We start from the raw sequence: 16,562 nt of genomic DNA on the forward strand, positions 1-16,562 counted from the left end.
AATATGGTAATTGTATTTTAATAGTTTACATTTACTATTTAATTATTATTGTTTTCGCACTTTGAAAAAATCTTCAGCTAAACAGAGGTAGTAAGGCTGAAATCTCTCTCATATCGGGATATGTGTTACTTTAATCACGAAGTACAAGAAGAAAAATGCTATGGAATACATATGTCTCCCTCTCTCTCTTTTGAACAAAATTGGATAAAGCATTTTAGCATCACTGATGCAATTTCCCTAATGCTGGAATAGCATACAGTGATACCTTTAATATTCATGAAACCAGAAGTTACTTAGTTTCATTCTACACCCTGAACTGAAAATTTACTGAGTTACAGATAAGACAAAATTCATGATGTTATGTAGAACAAAATGAAACAAAACAACAAAGCTGAAGAATTGACCTGGCCTTATCTTATACTCATCATTGTTTATATATGGATGGAGGATGGAAAATTGACAAAATTTGCAAATTCAACTTTTACTCCACATCAACTTATAGGCTGGCAAATATGGTAACAAACTTTTAAAAGTGATGGATGGGCTTGGAAACATTATGCTAATTAATGCTACTTGTATTGGCATTACATACTCTCTAATATCGTCTAGAATATTGTGATTATAAGACCAGCCTATCTATCTATCTATCTATCTATCTACCTACTTAAATAGCTACCTGCCTATGTAACTGTCTATCTACTTAATGTGTTCTATTTCAGCCATATCAGACCAAGCTCTGCCTGCGATCCTTAAACTGTTCAGAAATCCTAATGAAGCAATAGCCCTGCTGGCCATCAGTACACTTAGTCTGATGATTGAGCACCCTGGCACTCACAAGGCCATCATGGAAGGAAATGTGAATATACTCCCCAAAGTGCTTGCTCAGACCACCTCGTCTGATGAGCAGGTTAGGAAATAATTTGAACAAAAATAAATAATAAAAGAATTGATCGAAATCAATTATTAGTTCTTTACTTTTCTCAGTCAAAATTAGAATCAAAAGAATAATAGACTAATTGATGGAATATCCATGCAAATACGTAGCTGATTCATATGTTTTATGGAAACACCAATGCAGAAAAAAATATATCAGATACTGAACTACATGACAATTTGCATGCATCTTAATTCAATAATTCTACATTACATGACAAACAAAATTGACAACTAGGAGGCAAATATGTATATTTTAATTCTTTCAAAGTAGATTATTTTGCTTATCCTGCCAGTTTTGTTACTTTACAAATACAGACACATGGAATACTATGAAAATTTTTTTACTTTGCAAGTCCATGCCAATGCAGACACAGAGAAAGGGAACAGTAACAAATTGTTTCTTTGTAAATACATCGATGCCAATGCAGACACATTGAACACTGTATAAATGTTACTTTGCAAATACAGTCCATGCCAATGCAGACACAGGGAACATTGTGACAATTGTGTTACTTTGTAAATACATCCATGCCAATACAGACACATAGAACACTGACAATTTTGTTACTTTGCAAAAAGTACCCATGCTAACAGAGATAACATGGAGTCAGTTTTTTTACCTTTTGGATGCCATCCATGCCTATGCAGATATTTGGGACACACAGTTTTGTTACTTTGTGGATACCATCCATGCCTATACAGATATTTGGGACACACAGTTTGTTACTTTGTGGATACCATCCATGCCTATGCAGATATTTGGGACACACAGTTTGTTACTTTGTGGATACCATCCATGCTAAAAGAGACATATGGAACACTGTGCCAGTTTCGTTACTTCTTTGCCTATACCATTTACAGACATATGGAACACTGACAATATTGTTACTTTGCAAATACCATCCATGCCAAAATAAACATATGGATCACTGTGCCAGTATTGTTACTTTGCAGATACATCCATGCTTATACAGACATATACAATTTTGTTACTTTGCAAATTCTATCCATGCCAATATAAACATATGGAATATTGTGCCAGTTGTGTTACTTTGCAGATAAATCCATGACAATATAAACTTATGGAATATTGTGCCAGTTGTGTTACTTTGCAGATAAATCCATGACAATATAAACATATGGAATATTGTGCCAGTTGTGTTACTTTGCAGATAAATCCATGACAATATAAACATATGGAATATTGTGCCAGTTGTGTTACATTGCAGATAAATCCATGACAATATAAACATATGGAATATTGTCCCAGTTGTGTTACATTGCAGATAAATCCATGCCAATATAAACATATGGAATATTGTGCCAGTTGTGTTACTTTGCAGAGACATCCATACCAATACAGTCATACAGAACACTGACAGGTTTTTATTTTGCCAAAAACTATCCATGCCTTAATCTTTTGTAAAATAATTAAGTCTAGAAATATATATTATGTGTGGATTTGGAAATGGCAGTCAATTCTAACTTTCACTTTTAACTCTATGTACAGAAGGTGATTCTTGCATACAGTGCAGGTCTTGTTTAGTTTGAGTTCTGTGTGTTGCAGTTTATTAATTGGACCAGATAAGAATGCTGACTGTGGGCCAGTACATTGTTGAGTTTTGTGCTGTATAATTGGGCCAGATAAGAATGCTGACTGTGGGCCAGTACATTGTTGAGTTTTGTGCTGTATAATTGGGCCAGATAAGAATGCTGACTGTGGGCCAGTACATGGTTGAGTTTTGTGCTGTATAATTGAGCCAGATAAGAATGCTGACAATGGGCCAGTACATTGTTGAGTTTTGTGCTGTATGATTGGGCCAGATAAGAATGCTGACAATGGACCATTACATTGTTGAGTTTTGTGCTGTATAATTGGGCCAGATAAGAATGCTGACTGTGGGCCAGTACAGCTAACCCCTGACTTATTCGATAGTTGTATTCCCAGGAGTGGTAGCATAACTTGAAATCATATAACTCTAAATTTTGGGTTCATTGCTGTTAGTTTTTATTGAACAATACCTAATTTATTTAAATTCAATAGCATTCATTTTTTAGCCATTTATGAATCCTAATTTTTGTTTTGTTTTAGACAAATAATTTCATTATTTGTTAGTTTCGATAAAAACATTAAATTGAAACAAATTCATTTGAAATTGCGTTAACATCAAATCTAAGTCACTTGAGTTGGCAAATACTTGTACACTGTTTGCTTTTGTGCAGTATAATTGGACTAAATGTATAAAAATGCTGACTATGGGCCTATACATTCCTTGCTTCTGTCCAGTACAGTTGCATGTACTACTTTAACATTTCTTAGCAAAATCAGCATTCTTGACCATCCTAACTTTATAACTGGAACTCAAATATTTTGTGGTTCAGAATCCTTGACTCCAGTTTTTAAATACCAGTGAAAAACCAGTTGGGTGTAACATTATTCATTTTTTTTAGGCATATTAAAGTACTTTGAAATTTTTTACTTCCCACATGCATTGTACTCTATATCATATTTCTCTAATGATATGCCCATGTTCAAAGGCAAGCCCCTCCCCACCCCCACCACAACAACAACTTCCAATCCAGGGGTAAACAGTAATGTTATATCTGGAAACATTTTTAATACTTTGTAATCTATTTCAAATGAGCCTACCTTTTTTATAGACCCAGTAGCATGAAAAATGTATTCATTCAATAAATTGAAAAATACTAACAGATATTGCTTTTAAATTTGACTTTCACTCACACTATTAAAATCATTTAATAATAAATTTCATTTGAAAACCTGTCAACTATAATTTCTTATATGTGAGTAAAATAATCAGTTATCATGGTATTTTAGTGCAGAACAGTGATTTGTCAGTGTGATCCTGTATTGCTTTGTTGCTTGCAGGCAGAATTTTAGAATGATTTCTAATTCAGAAAGTCATGTACTTGTTTATCAAATCTAGCAGACACAACATCTAAGCTTTATTAAAAAAACAGTCCAAAATTTCCCTCAGTAACACCTTGAATGTCATTTTGATAAAATAAAAGGTGACTAGAAGGGACAATGATTTTACATCTTGCTTTCATGGCTAGCTGTCTTGTTTCAGGTGAGTTGAAATATTCAGAGTATATTAAATAAATTAATTCAGGTGTGTATGGTTTGGTACAATTCACAAAAAATTACTGCAGCATTAAGATATTTTGTAAATTCAAATAGTATAAAATACACTTAAACTGGGACTTCTTTAACGTTGGATTATTAATTAAAATAAATATTCTTAAGTGAAATTAATTCCAAAACCCATGATCATCACCAACAGAAGATTAGACACCACATTCCTGATCATGGTCTGAGAACTTGAAAGGATTTGTATTTAAATAAAAAATGGCATGTTCTCCAAATGTTTTTATGATAAAGATATTTAATGTAAAAGGCACATAATGTGGTCTAAAGACATGGCCCATGCTTTGCTGACACCACCTGTATCCAAATGAATAATGAAATGAGGTATATGCACTTGTCAAAGAATTTGCTGCAGTATAACAATACCACATTTAAAAATAAGTTCATTACATACTTTTAGACAAATATGGGCTGGCACCCTGGTCCTGTCGTTAGAGAAAGACAGTAGCTTTGCAGAGTCACTTACAGTTACATAGTCATAGATCATGATAACTGTTTAATAACAAGTTGTATGCTATTAGAAATTGTTGTTTATATAATTTGTTACACATGTAGTACTTAATGGTTTGAATAATTGAATGAGTCAAATTAGTAATAAATTGTAGCATATATTTCAATGATAAAGAAGGGGAAGACATGAAAAAGTACAGTATGCTATCATATACCATATTTACTCACTTATAACTCAGATGCAACTGCAAACTGCATAGACCCAGATCTGCCATCACATCATGTGCTAGCAGATTTGGGTCTATGCAGTTTGTTAAGACTAATCAATGGAACAATTAACATAGATCCTGATCTGTTGGTGTATTCTGGGGCAGCAAAAAAAGGGTCTCTGTAGTTTGGACTGAACATATAAGTGATTAAATATGGTATTCCAAATACTAATAACATATATATGGCTCACCATGGCAGTGCTAAGACATATAATGGTATCCTTTCTGTCTGTTAATCTGTCTGTCAGAATTTACTTATGTTCATTTAGCATTTAGGTCATTTTAGATGCTCTTTGGTGGGGCATCCATGCTTCACATTTGTAGAAACTCTTCTAGATTATTAGAGGAAACCAGGTCTTCTGATTGTAACTGGTCTATTGTCCATTTCCTTCTTTTTTTTATTGCAGATGCAGGAAGTGTCCCTAAAGGTTCTAGGTCACCTTTCCATGGGGTCAGACTTTCAGAAACACAGAATCATACAGGTCAGCAACAGACAAAATTATTACATACCCTATTAATCTTACATGATTGATCTGACATTTGATACAGGCTAATTCAGTATCATACCTCAGTTGGAACTACTGAGGTTTTTTCCCTGATGTTGATTTTCTTTGACAAACTGACTCCAACTTTTATCAATCCCAATTTGTTTGACTTTTATAAATCCCAATTTGTATGACTTTTATAAACCCCAATTTGTTTTTACTTTTATGAATCCCAATTTGTTTTGAATTTTATGAATCCCAATTTGCTGTGAATTTAATAAATCCCAATGTTTTTGTTTGTACTTTCATGCAAACTGTAAAAATAAAAATATTTAGTAAGCATTAAGTACTGGGTATGTAATAAACACAAAAACGCATTTGTGTTTTTGTTCTGGGTCAGGAAAAAAAATTTGTTTGATACGGCATTTGAATGCATCTCTTCAGATGCCTTGCCACATCCTATGCCACATCAAACTTGTTTGCCAACTTGGGACAAAGCTCAATGTAGTTTTTTATATATATTCTTATTTCATGTTTGGTACTTATTCATTTTTCACCTGCAGTTGGCATTTTAGCATGTATAGCCATAAAATGGTGCTTCATATACAAAAAATTAATCTGCTTATGGACAAAATAAAAAACAAAAGACTCATTTAAAGCAGAATTATGGGATTGTTGAGTAAAAATCTGAATCTTGGAATTGGTATCAGTTTTTAAAATCTGTAAATATTTAATGTTTAACTATTTTAAAAGCAAGAGCAATCTAAGTCTTTATATACATTCTTATTTATTTTTAGGAGGACTTCTCCACAGGACAATGTCTTTTGAAAGCCTTACTTAGCAAACCAAATAACACACAGGTCTTAACCAATGCAGCATGTGTTATTGCCAATGTGGCCACCAACCAAGATGACCAGGTCAGTCAGTAACCTTGCATTGAAAAAAATAGTATCTGAAATGAGTGTTTTATCAGTCTGTAGGTTGTATGTTTATCTGAATGCCCACATCTGTCTGGTTTATGATTCCTATCCAAAATACCTAATGCTGTGTGGGTACACTACAAGGTGTTCTTCATCGGAATCGTTTAACTGTGAACAGCTTTTCAAGATTGATGTAAAATTATTCTTAAGTGTGTTTCATTTTCTTTACACATATTACCAGTTTGAAGCACAGCTGCCTTATGCTATTAAAGAGTTTCATGCACACCAGAATGGTCTGCTGTGACCTATTTTAAATGTTTAATTTTCTCAAACTTATTCAGAAATTATATTTGATTTATATTTTATTTATTACCACCAAACTTGCATGCTAGCACCATATGAAGTACATCATTGGTTCAGCAGTGCATGAAAATTGTTTCCACAAGACATTTCATTAGCGGTATATGCCCAATATCCGAGTGTAGGACATAAAGATATTGTTCATATGATCTGTTGCAATTTCATTTCTGCACAATAACTCAAGTTCTCCACCATCCATAGTTTACCATACTTTGTGCATGGCTTGCATTTGAGATAGTTTTGGGGTCCTAAGATCCTAGTTCAAAAAGACTAAAACCCAATGATGAGACTGATTTACATCAGCAAACGGAACCCTCATCCCAATCCTTTGCTGCATGAAAGCAATATGGCAGAATCATATTCTTCAAAGTTTAATGAAATATTTATAAAGCCCCATGACTTTCAGGGTCATAGGCATAAGATTTAAACTGTTGGATGCCTAATCCACTCACAACTTTTTCGAAAATACCAGACATACAATTTGACCTTGATCACATTTGACAGATTTGAAAAGGCCAACAAGTGAGAGAAAAATTAACAGAGATCTTGCTAGGATTTTAAAACTAGGAGTCCAGGACTCCCATTTTGGTAAAAATAGGAGTCCTACCATCAGAAGTTGCAGTCCCTTCTTTCCTACAGAATCAACACAGACATGGGTGCATCTCTTTTTAGATGGAGATGTTTTTGTAATGTAATCACTCATTACTTGTTTTTGTAATGTAATTACTCATTATAATATAGCTTCATTACAACAGTCCATTGACAGGATCGCAAATTTATGGTTTATTTATTTGTATACATACTTGTAGTGATTTTAGGCACACACATAAATAGTATCTGATTTGCTGTTTTTTCCCGTATTTTTGCAAATATGTGTCAAGTCAGAAAACAGCTTAGACCTTAAAGCGCATCTCGCGAATTCCACAACATAGCATTGTCCCATACGTTTCTGACCTAAATAATTTGCATTTTAAAGTTAAATCTTTCATAAAATAATACCTATGGTTTGGTTTCAGTTATTATTATATTTTTTCTGAATATATTTGCCCGATGATTTAAGAAAATAGACAGTCTAATAAACTGGTACATCCCAGACTTAGTGAAGTCTGCCATTATTTCCCATTAGGCCTACTGGTTCACTTACAGTTTCAAACTAATTTTATGACGAAATAGTGTATAAGAGGCAGTTAATATATACGCAGATGACCAATTCTGATCTTAAAACACAAGTTTGTATGTTTTATCATCAAAGAATAGCATGCAAGAAATTGATATTGCTACCTTACTTGGAAAAGGGTAAATGGTCAATCAGCTATCAAAACATAATCCTTTTTGTGAATGGGCAAGAGTTTGTTTGTCAGTGTAATTTATATAAAACCTAGGCCTAGCTGCTGATGCCTTGATGAATACATTTCGCTACAACACTAGAACTAACCGGGCTAAGGCGAGGGGCGTTAAAAAAAAATATGGTATAGTCAGTCAATGTACCACTTAAATAATCACAGGGTGAAGTCATTTTCGCTTTCCTAACAGAAGAAGGCGAAGTTTACATTTTTAGGCGACTTGTCACCCACTTATGAATGGCATTTTGTCGAAGTCTCAACATGTCTTGATTCTGAGGTCACGTGCTACATTCAGAAATGAACATAATAACGAAAGCTAAAGTTGTTTATCTGATGTACTTTTATAAATGACCACATGTACATCTCTGGGTCTTTCTGACTCTGAATTCTATCATTGTAAATATCTACATTTTCCCATGCGGCCGCCAGTCAAAGCCTTTGAACTTGCCGCCCAGCTATTGCATCATGTTCTTTTTTATGTACTCTTATAAAATGGCAACATGTATGTATCAAGGGGTCTTTCAGTCACTGGAAATATCAGCACAGCTAACTGATCAACACATTTTCCCACAAAGCAGGTGGCTGAAGCAGGAGTGGCAAGTCTTTGAATTTTGCTGCACGCCTATTGCAAGTGTACAGAGGACTCCTGCCACAGTGATTTTCTGCGTCCCAGATCAAATATTGGCATCCAAATAAACGTAATTAAGCGTTTCGGAGATCTCTGATTATCAAAGCATTTAACATTAGTTTAATATTCCTTAAAGGAATGGCCTCTGGAAATCTTGTGGATGCACACATTATGGTCAGCAACTATTGGTTGCCTGGCTTAGTCCTAAGTAAGGGAATGGCACAGTCTACCATTTTTCTGCCAAATGTTTGGTCAAATGCAGGAATAAGTTGCAGATGACCCTAAGGTATCTTCTGATTGGGTTTTCCTGCCATCTGAAAAGTGTTACAAGATCTACAATATTTAGAAACATCAGTTTTAAATTTTGGCCGATAAAATCGATATAAGACTTCTGTTAAATCTTGCCAACTCCTAAATGACCAGCCTAAGGAGTTTCATGGACTATACACCACTCCCTCAATAACTCGTGCCCTCATAACTCACAAACCCGCTTATAACATGGGGTCAGGCATGGATCCCATTTCTTTAAACCAGAAAATACCCCCAAAATTGATCCCTATTTGTTTAACTTGAAGAAAATCGCAATCGAAATTGGTAATGGAAACTTTGATGTATCGCTAGTTTTATTGTCGAAAACGGTAGTTAGGACCTGGAGATTTTATTCAATACTTTGAAATATAAAATTTAAAAATAGGTGATACAATTTTTTACATTTTCTTTCCAAACAACATTCCTAGTACACCAAAAATTAACAATATGTAAGGAAATTTTTATCAATGAAAATGTCACTCACGCAGAGTAGAGGCAGTACTTTAATAAATAAATACAAATTAAATAATTTTGTATCAATTGAAATTTGTGTTCTAGTTCTATTATTTAGTTCCTTTTAAGTGTAATCGTCATAAATGCAATATGTCCTCTTGTAATTAAACGTAAAATCCATCAATCTACCATACCAGCTATGTCCACGAGCATTTCTCTGAGAACCTAATTAAGTGCCGACCATGTTTTCTTAGCTGACTTGCGAAAGTATTTGTTGTATTGTTGCACTGAATTAAAAGCTGGCCTCCTTTGTATTATCACGTTAATTATGTCTTTTGAATCAAAAAAAGGAGGTGGAATAAAAGAAAAGTTAAAAGGCACAAAAATCGTACAAACTTAAAATCTAGTGGCCCCAGTCATATGTCAGGTGAACTCACCACATTTGATCAATTGAACACTTATAAATGTTATTGTGTATGTAACATAAACTACCTTAACTTAACTGACTCTTTCATAACTGTGGTCAAAGATAACAAGGCAGCCAAGCGAAATGAATACCTTGTAAAATAGAGAGCTTGATTTTTCAGAAATGGACCATTGTGGGCAAGCAATTTTCAGGAATTCTTGAACAAGCACTTTGAGATATCCTCAAGGATGATAAGAAGTTTCACTATTAATTCCAATTCCAATGAAATCACATCAGTATTGTACTAACTGATCGATACAGAAAGTTTCAACATAGATGATTGCCTCACAAAATATAGCTCGCATGTTTTTGAAAAAAGGAATCTTGTTTGGGGGTGTATCAACAGTTAGTCTAGTTCCCTGCTTTGTGGAATCCCGATTTGGCAGGGTAATATTAAACACCACTATGGGAACCAGACTGATCAAGAAAAAAAAAGCAGTGACGTAATACACAGGTTTTTTTCGCATACACGTGATGATTGTTGAAACTAGTTGGAACCATCTTTCATATGTTGGACATTTTGAAAAATAACTGTTATTTAAACAGAATAATGAACGACTTCGTTAGAAAAAGCATGTTATTGAAAATTATTATCGACGTGCTTGTAAAATGAGGATTCAGTCAATAAACAGCCCTGAACCCTAACACAGCCTACCCCCAAGGTTTTCTCGATGTCAGAGTGATTTTCGTTTCAATTTTTGGATGTCCCTCAGTAACTTGCGCCTCACTTTTAGTGCAGTCTATGTTGTGGACCCTGTTGTGTGCGAGTTGTCAAGGGAGAGGTGTACTAAGAATTTCCTGTCAATATGACTTTAGAACAACAGTTTGATAGCTCATGGGCCACATGTTACCAGTGGATACCTCAGGTGGTCTTCATTTTCTTGTAAGGACCCCATGTTTTAGAAAACTACTATTTGGTACTGGTGTGGCTACAGTTTCACTAATAGTCCTCATAAAACAAACAGGAGATCTCAGGATCTTGTTCCTGTTCAGCAATGAGCGATTGTCTTTTGTCACCCTAAAAAAAAGAATGAGTTTTAAAATGAACATCACTATGATCAGTACCTCTTTACTGATCAATACCAGGAGCAAAAGTGACCTCATCAAAAAGACTGACCAATAAATGTGTCAGCTAAAGGGATAATTTCCTGATGAATATCATTCTCAAGAGCTCTTTTTGTCATGGATCTGATAACTGCACAAGCAGGATATCAATCAGGGAGTTCAGTCTCAAACAGGATCAAAGTTTTTATGCAAACAAGGCTTGTCAGTTACAAGTGTATTGACCACAATCTTATCTCCAGCTAGACCATTTTCTAGTAATAAATGAGTACCATGAATGAATGTTTCAAATAGTCTTTGCTCTGACATGTGTGGGTCCTTAGACTAAGTCTGATGCATTTTGTCACTGTTCAGACTGTCACAGGTCCTAAGACTAATTCTGATGACAAATTTACACAGTGGAGAGGAACATTAACAAAGCTGCATACTAATCCCTGAATAAGACCACTGATTAGAAGAAGACTTCTCATAAAAAGGCAAAGTATCTGATAATAAAAGACTCTGAGAAACTTATGTGTCTATTATTATTTTAATAGGGATGGAATTTGCAGAATCACCAATAAGTGATACAGAACCTTTCAACATGTATGTTTCATAATTCTTGACAACACAATCAGACTGGGCTTTGTTTGACCCAATTAGTATATAGTTCTCATAAACTTAATCAACCTTCTTTACTGAGCATCACCTATCAAACAGTTGATCCTTTTCACCTGCAAATTTGACATTGGTTTTTCCTTCTTTTTTTTCCCTACAATTCCCAAATCTTTGTTGATATGCCTCAGGTACCAACTCATAACCCTTCAAGATACATTCCTTAACCACATCATAATCAGCACTTTGTTGTACCAACAGTGAAATGTAGACCTTACAAATGTTACCAATATGTACACTTTGTAATGATAAACTCCAGTGCTTTCTTGGCCTTTTCAGGTGTTATGTATATTTGATTTAATTTATATTTGATTTAATTTAATTGTTTGTTTGTTAGTTTTAATTTTTTAATTCCATTACATGCTATTGTAATGTATCTTTATTTGCTGGATTTGATATTTTCCAGAAATTAGTTTGACCCGATTCTTTTTTCATAAACACCTAATAATAGAAACTTTGAATCAAAATGCTGACCCAGTTCCTGATCTTGATTCAGAATAAATAAGAGATGAAGCATACAACTTTTTAAAAGTTTATTCTCAGAGTAAAATCATTGGATTTAGTCGAGGACATACTGGGAGTACATGATGTTAGGCATATAAAAAGCTTCTACATTGTTCTAGAACGATGATCATGTGACCCTTATACGGGAATCTTTTTGCGTCTTAAATTAGTGTATAACTCTTCTATAGAGGATTTAGTCAGTTGGGCTATAAACCATTAACACTCAAAGGCGTTTTGTTGTGACCAAATTGAGTTGAAATTCAATTTTTTGGAATTATTAATTGTTTTCCCTGTGAATATTTAAGTGCTCATACAGAATTCTTGGACAAAGACATTTATTGAAATTTTATTCAAAATTTAAAACTGGATTATTATTTTCTGTGGTTCAACAAGTAACTGTTGACTCATTGGGACAATGATTTTAGATGGCCTGCCAGAGCTCGAGCAGCTATATAGTTCTTGCTTTTCAGTTTACTGCTGTGGATCTTGGCTTCAAGAAAAACATTTTTCAGTGGCCCATGGTGTCAAAAAGATTGGACAGATCTGCATTAGGACAACACTGAAAATTGCATGCATTATTGTCCTCCATCTTGGGTGTTTTCACTCAGATTCATTTAGGACTTTTTATTTCTGGGACTTCTATTTTTTTAATTCTTGGATTATTCTTGGATTATAATTGGATTTGATTCATAAAATCGTTAAGTTCTTTTTCTCATTTTTACCTGTTTTTCTAGGGAAATAAATTATTTGTTAAATTTTACAAAGATTGTTGTCTTCACTCTTTTTCTTGTTACTGGTTTAAAAAGCCTAAAATGTAACACAAGTTTTCAGCAATTTTCTCAAAGTGAGAAAAGTATTTATCTACTTCTTTTTCTTTAAAATGGGGTACTAACATAATATTTCTGGTAATATTAAATGCTGAACTTGTGTGTAAAAGATGGAGTGTGTTCCATCTGCCAGTTCTAATTCGTTTTATTTCAATTGCATTTCCCATTATTGTCTCTCTCAGCATCTGCCTCTCCATTTCCTCTCTAAATTTGCATCTATCTATCTCTCTCTCTCTCTCTCTCTCTCTCTCTCTCTCTCTCTCTCTCTCTCTCTCTCTCTCGAGCCCCGAGTGGCCAAGTGGTCTAAAGCACTCTCCATTATGGATCACTGCCATCTCACCTCTGTCTGTGTGTGTTCGAGTCTAGGATTCGGCCAATGTGGGTATGTGAGAAAGCTTCCCAGTAGCTTCTCGTGGGTCAGTGGTTCTTCTCGGGGTTTTCCTGGGTTCTTCCTCCACCATTAATACTGGCCGCCATGCATAGCCTATTGTGTGCTGAAAAAAGGCGTTAAACCCCACAACAACAACAACAACTCTCTCTCTCTCTCTCTATATCCACTCTCTTTCTGTCTACATATATGTTACTTTCTTTTTCATTTTCCTGTCTCGGAATTTGTATATCTCTCTTTAAATTTCCTCTTTGCCTTTGTATCTCTGTCTCTCTGCATTTGCATTTGTCTCTCCTTTTTCTCTTTATGAAACTGTACTTACATCAGTTCTTTCTGAAGCTCAGGTTTTGATAATTCCAGTTCCATTTGTTTTTTAATTTAAACTGTAATTCCTTTAATTTCCTATCTAAACCAGAGAAACATACAAATCAAACCCAAATCACTTATATCCTAAATTTCCTTTCCCAGAAAATATTGAATCAAAATATTTGTTATTTCTGGCTTTTTTGAAAGATGCTTTTACTTATAAAATATCAAAATGTCTGGTATGCTCAAGCAACTTCTTTTTCATTGGCTCTAATCCAGAGGTCTCAAACTCAAACCACTCTGAGACCACATGATGGCATTTTCGATGGCCCAATGGCCATACCACCTATGTTATCTCTCATGACACCTTGTGATGCCAATCATTTTGTGGGACACAGGATATGGACCACGTGTTTGAGACCCTGCTCTAATCCTTCCTGGGGAGGATTTGAAACAATGTTCACTACCTAAGATGACATTGTGAATGCTTGATGGTTTCACTAAAGATTTTGCAAACATGTAAAATATAAATCTTTAGGGACAACAAAAATTCAAAAACAATGTTAATTTAAGTTTCAAAAGCAATTTTAATTTCTCTGTAATATTTTAAAGAAATTCAGATAACAGACAAGCCCCCAGTTTATGTTTTGACTTTGTGGTGTTAAGCTAAATAAGAAAAAGAAGCTAAACCAACAGTTTTTGTAAAACACAACAAACTATTTATTTCCCTGGAATACAAAGTTAAAATTTAAAAGGAACTTACAGTATTATGAATTGAAATTTAAATAATCCTAAAAGCTCTTTCACAAGTCCCAAAATATAGAGTGTCCCCACTTAATAAGTTGTCAAGGTGGCTTTTAGCAGACGCTTTCCTTCACCATGCCTGCTATGATCAAGAACTGTATGCTCAGTATGGGTAATTGTTATGCAAGTTTCAATCAAAAGAGAGGTGAGTACTTATAAAGGCATGTTTGTGTATTGTTTCAAATAGGGTATATATTTTAATTTGACAGAAATATCTAATCAAACCAAATAATAACTGTTTTAGCATTAGACAGAAGATACTTATGAAAAGGACAGGGAAAAGTTATGTAATCTTTGCAGGCACATTTTGATCTTTGGCCAGGGTGGCTTAGTGGGTAGCATGTTATGCACATTGTGCTCATTTTCTGGTGGCCGTTATGGCATGCAGATTGTACTGATGAGCTAGAGTGGCTCAGTGGTCAGCATACCATGATCATTAATGGTTAATTAGAGTGCTTTAGTGGTCAGCATGCCATTCATATTTTATTGCTTAGCTGGGGTGGCTTAGAGGTCAGCATGCCATGCATATTGTACTGTTTGCTGAGGAAGTTCAGTGGCCAACATGCCATGCATATTGTACTGTTTGCTGAGGAAGTTCAGTGGCCAACATGCCATGCATATTGTACTGTTTGCTGAAGAAGTTCAGTGGCCAACACGCCATGCATATTGTACTGGCTAACTAGGTTAGCTCAGTTGTCAGAATCCCTTGCACATTGTATTTGTTTGCTGGGCTGACTCAGTGAGCATCCCATGCACATTTGACTGGTTTGCTGGGTGGCTCAGAGGTCAGTATGCCCAGCACTTTATTGTGGTTTCCAGGGGTGGCTCTGTGGTCAGCATGCTGTGCATATTTTATTGGTTAGCTGGGTGGCTCAGTGGTCAGCATGCAATGTAAACTGATCAATTTGTCCAAATAAGGATTTTTCAAAATTGTTTCTGTTCATTTACCATCAAAATTATATAAAAAATATTTTTGAGTACAGAGTTATCTTTCTATATACCATGCATTTTGTACTGGTTTTCTGTGGTGGTTCATTCGTTAGCTTTCCATGCTCAGTGTACTGGTTAGTAGAGGCGACTAAGTGGTCAGCATGTCAGACTCACAGTGGATTATAGGTTTGACAAGACCAGATTAGGTTAGTGTTTATGGTGTGCTTCTGGGCATGGCATTTCACTCCCATTACCTTGGATTTAAAAAGCCTTTCAGGTGTACTGATGCTCAGTTATGCCAAACTTTTATGTAGAATTCATTAATTTATATATTAATTCATACATAGATCATTTATTCATTCATATAATCAATTTATACTTATTTATTTGTCAGGGTGGTTTGCAGTCCCTTATGGAGTCCATGTGCAATTTACTACAGAATGAAATAACTAATATAGACCTTCTGGCCCATGTGACAAGAGGGATTGCCAACTTCTCCAGCTTCAGACAGAATGCTCACAAACTGGTATTTTTAAAACAATACTTAAGGGACAAGTCATAGAGGTCATGTAGGCATTTGTTGCTAGCTGTTTCAGCTATATGTTTCAATTTAAAAATTTGATTACACGTACGTTTAAATGACAGTTATTCAGTTCTTTTCACTCCTGATCAATATCCTTGGAATATCATTATATAAATGCCCAGACAAATATGACAAAATCAGTGTTGCAGTATGCCAAGAAGTGTGATCCAGTGTAAACTTGATTTAGTGTTGAATGCTACAATATGAAAAGGAAAGCAATACTCCTGGGAAAATATCTGAATGACCCCCCTGTACTGGTAATGATTAGACCCAACATCTATTTTTCTTAACCCAATTTAGTGCCAGTCTGCTATTAAATAAAAGTCCATAGTAAGTTTTTTTGATAACAACTGAGGTGCAAATTATTCAACAACCGGGAATGAACAGACTTCTGTATAACTAATTCAGTATTAAATGTTATAACAACAATTGTTATTTTATTTAAGGTCAGGAAAGGCACTTATGTGACTATATTGATGGATATTTCAGCATTTTAATAATTAAAATGTGAATAATACTTATTACTATATATACTCTGATTTCATCCCATAGATTTAACACAGCTGAACAATATTTTCTTATATACATTCCTGTCCAAATAATTTTTCTAGTGTAAGATAGCAATATTTTCTTTATATGTGTTTTTTTATTTTGTTTTTGTGTGGACACCTCCAGTAATGATAGACTAGCACACCTTTGAGGTGACCAACACCAAC

At 34.6% G+C, this 16,562-nt stretch overlaps 1 protein-coding gene across 3 annotated transcripts in view; it reads left to right on the forward strand.

The window, feature by feature from the left end:
- LOC149802571 (uncharacterized) overlaps positions 1–16,562 on the forward strand; it is a 68,915-nt gene that overhangs the window by 36,448 nt on the left and 15,905 nt on the right. For all 3 annotated transcript variants that reach the window (XM_089951842.1, XM_089951843.1, XM_089951844.1), the window contains 4 exons: positions 720–907; positions 5,232–5,306; positions 6,107–6,226; positions 15,658–15,789. In XM_089951842.1, coding sequence (XP_089807968.1) covers positions 720–907; positions 5,232–5,306; positions 6,107–6,226; positions 15,658–15,789 — 515 coding nt within the window. The remainder of the gene's footprint in view (positions 1–719; positions 908–5,231; positions 5,307–6,106; positions 6,227–15,657; positions 15,790–16,562) is intronic.

The sequence above is a fragment of the Sinohyriopsis cumingii genome, chromosome 3 (genome assembly GCF_028554795.1).
Source record: "Sinohyriopsis cumingii isolate HCF-2022 chromosome 3, ASM2855479v2, whole genome shotgun sequence".
NCBI lineage: Eukaryota > Metazoa > Mollusca > Bivalvia > Unionida > Unionidae > Sinohyriopsis > Sinohyriopsis cumingii.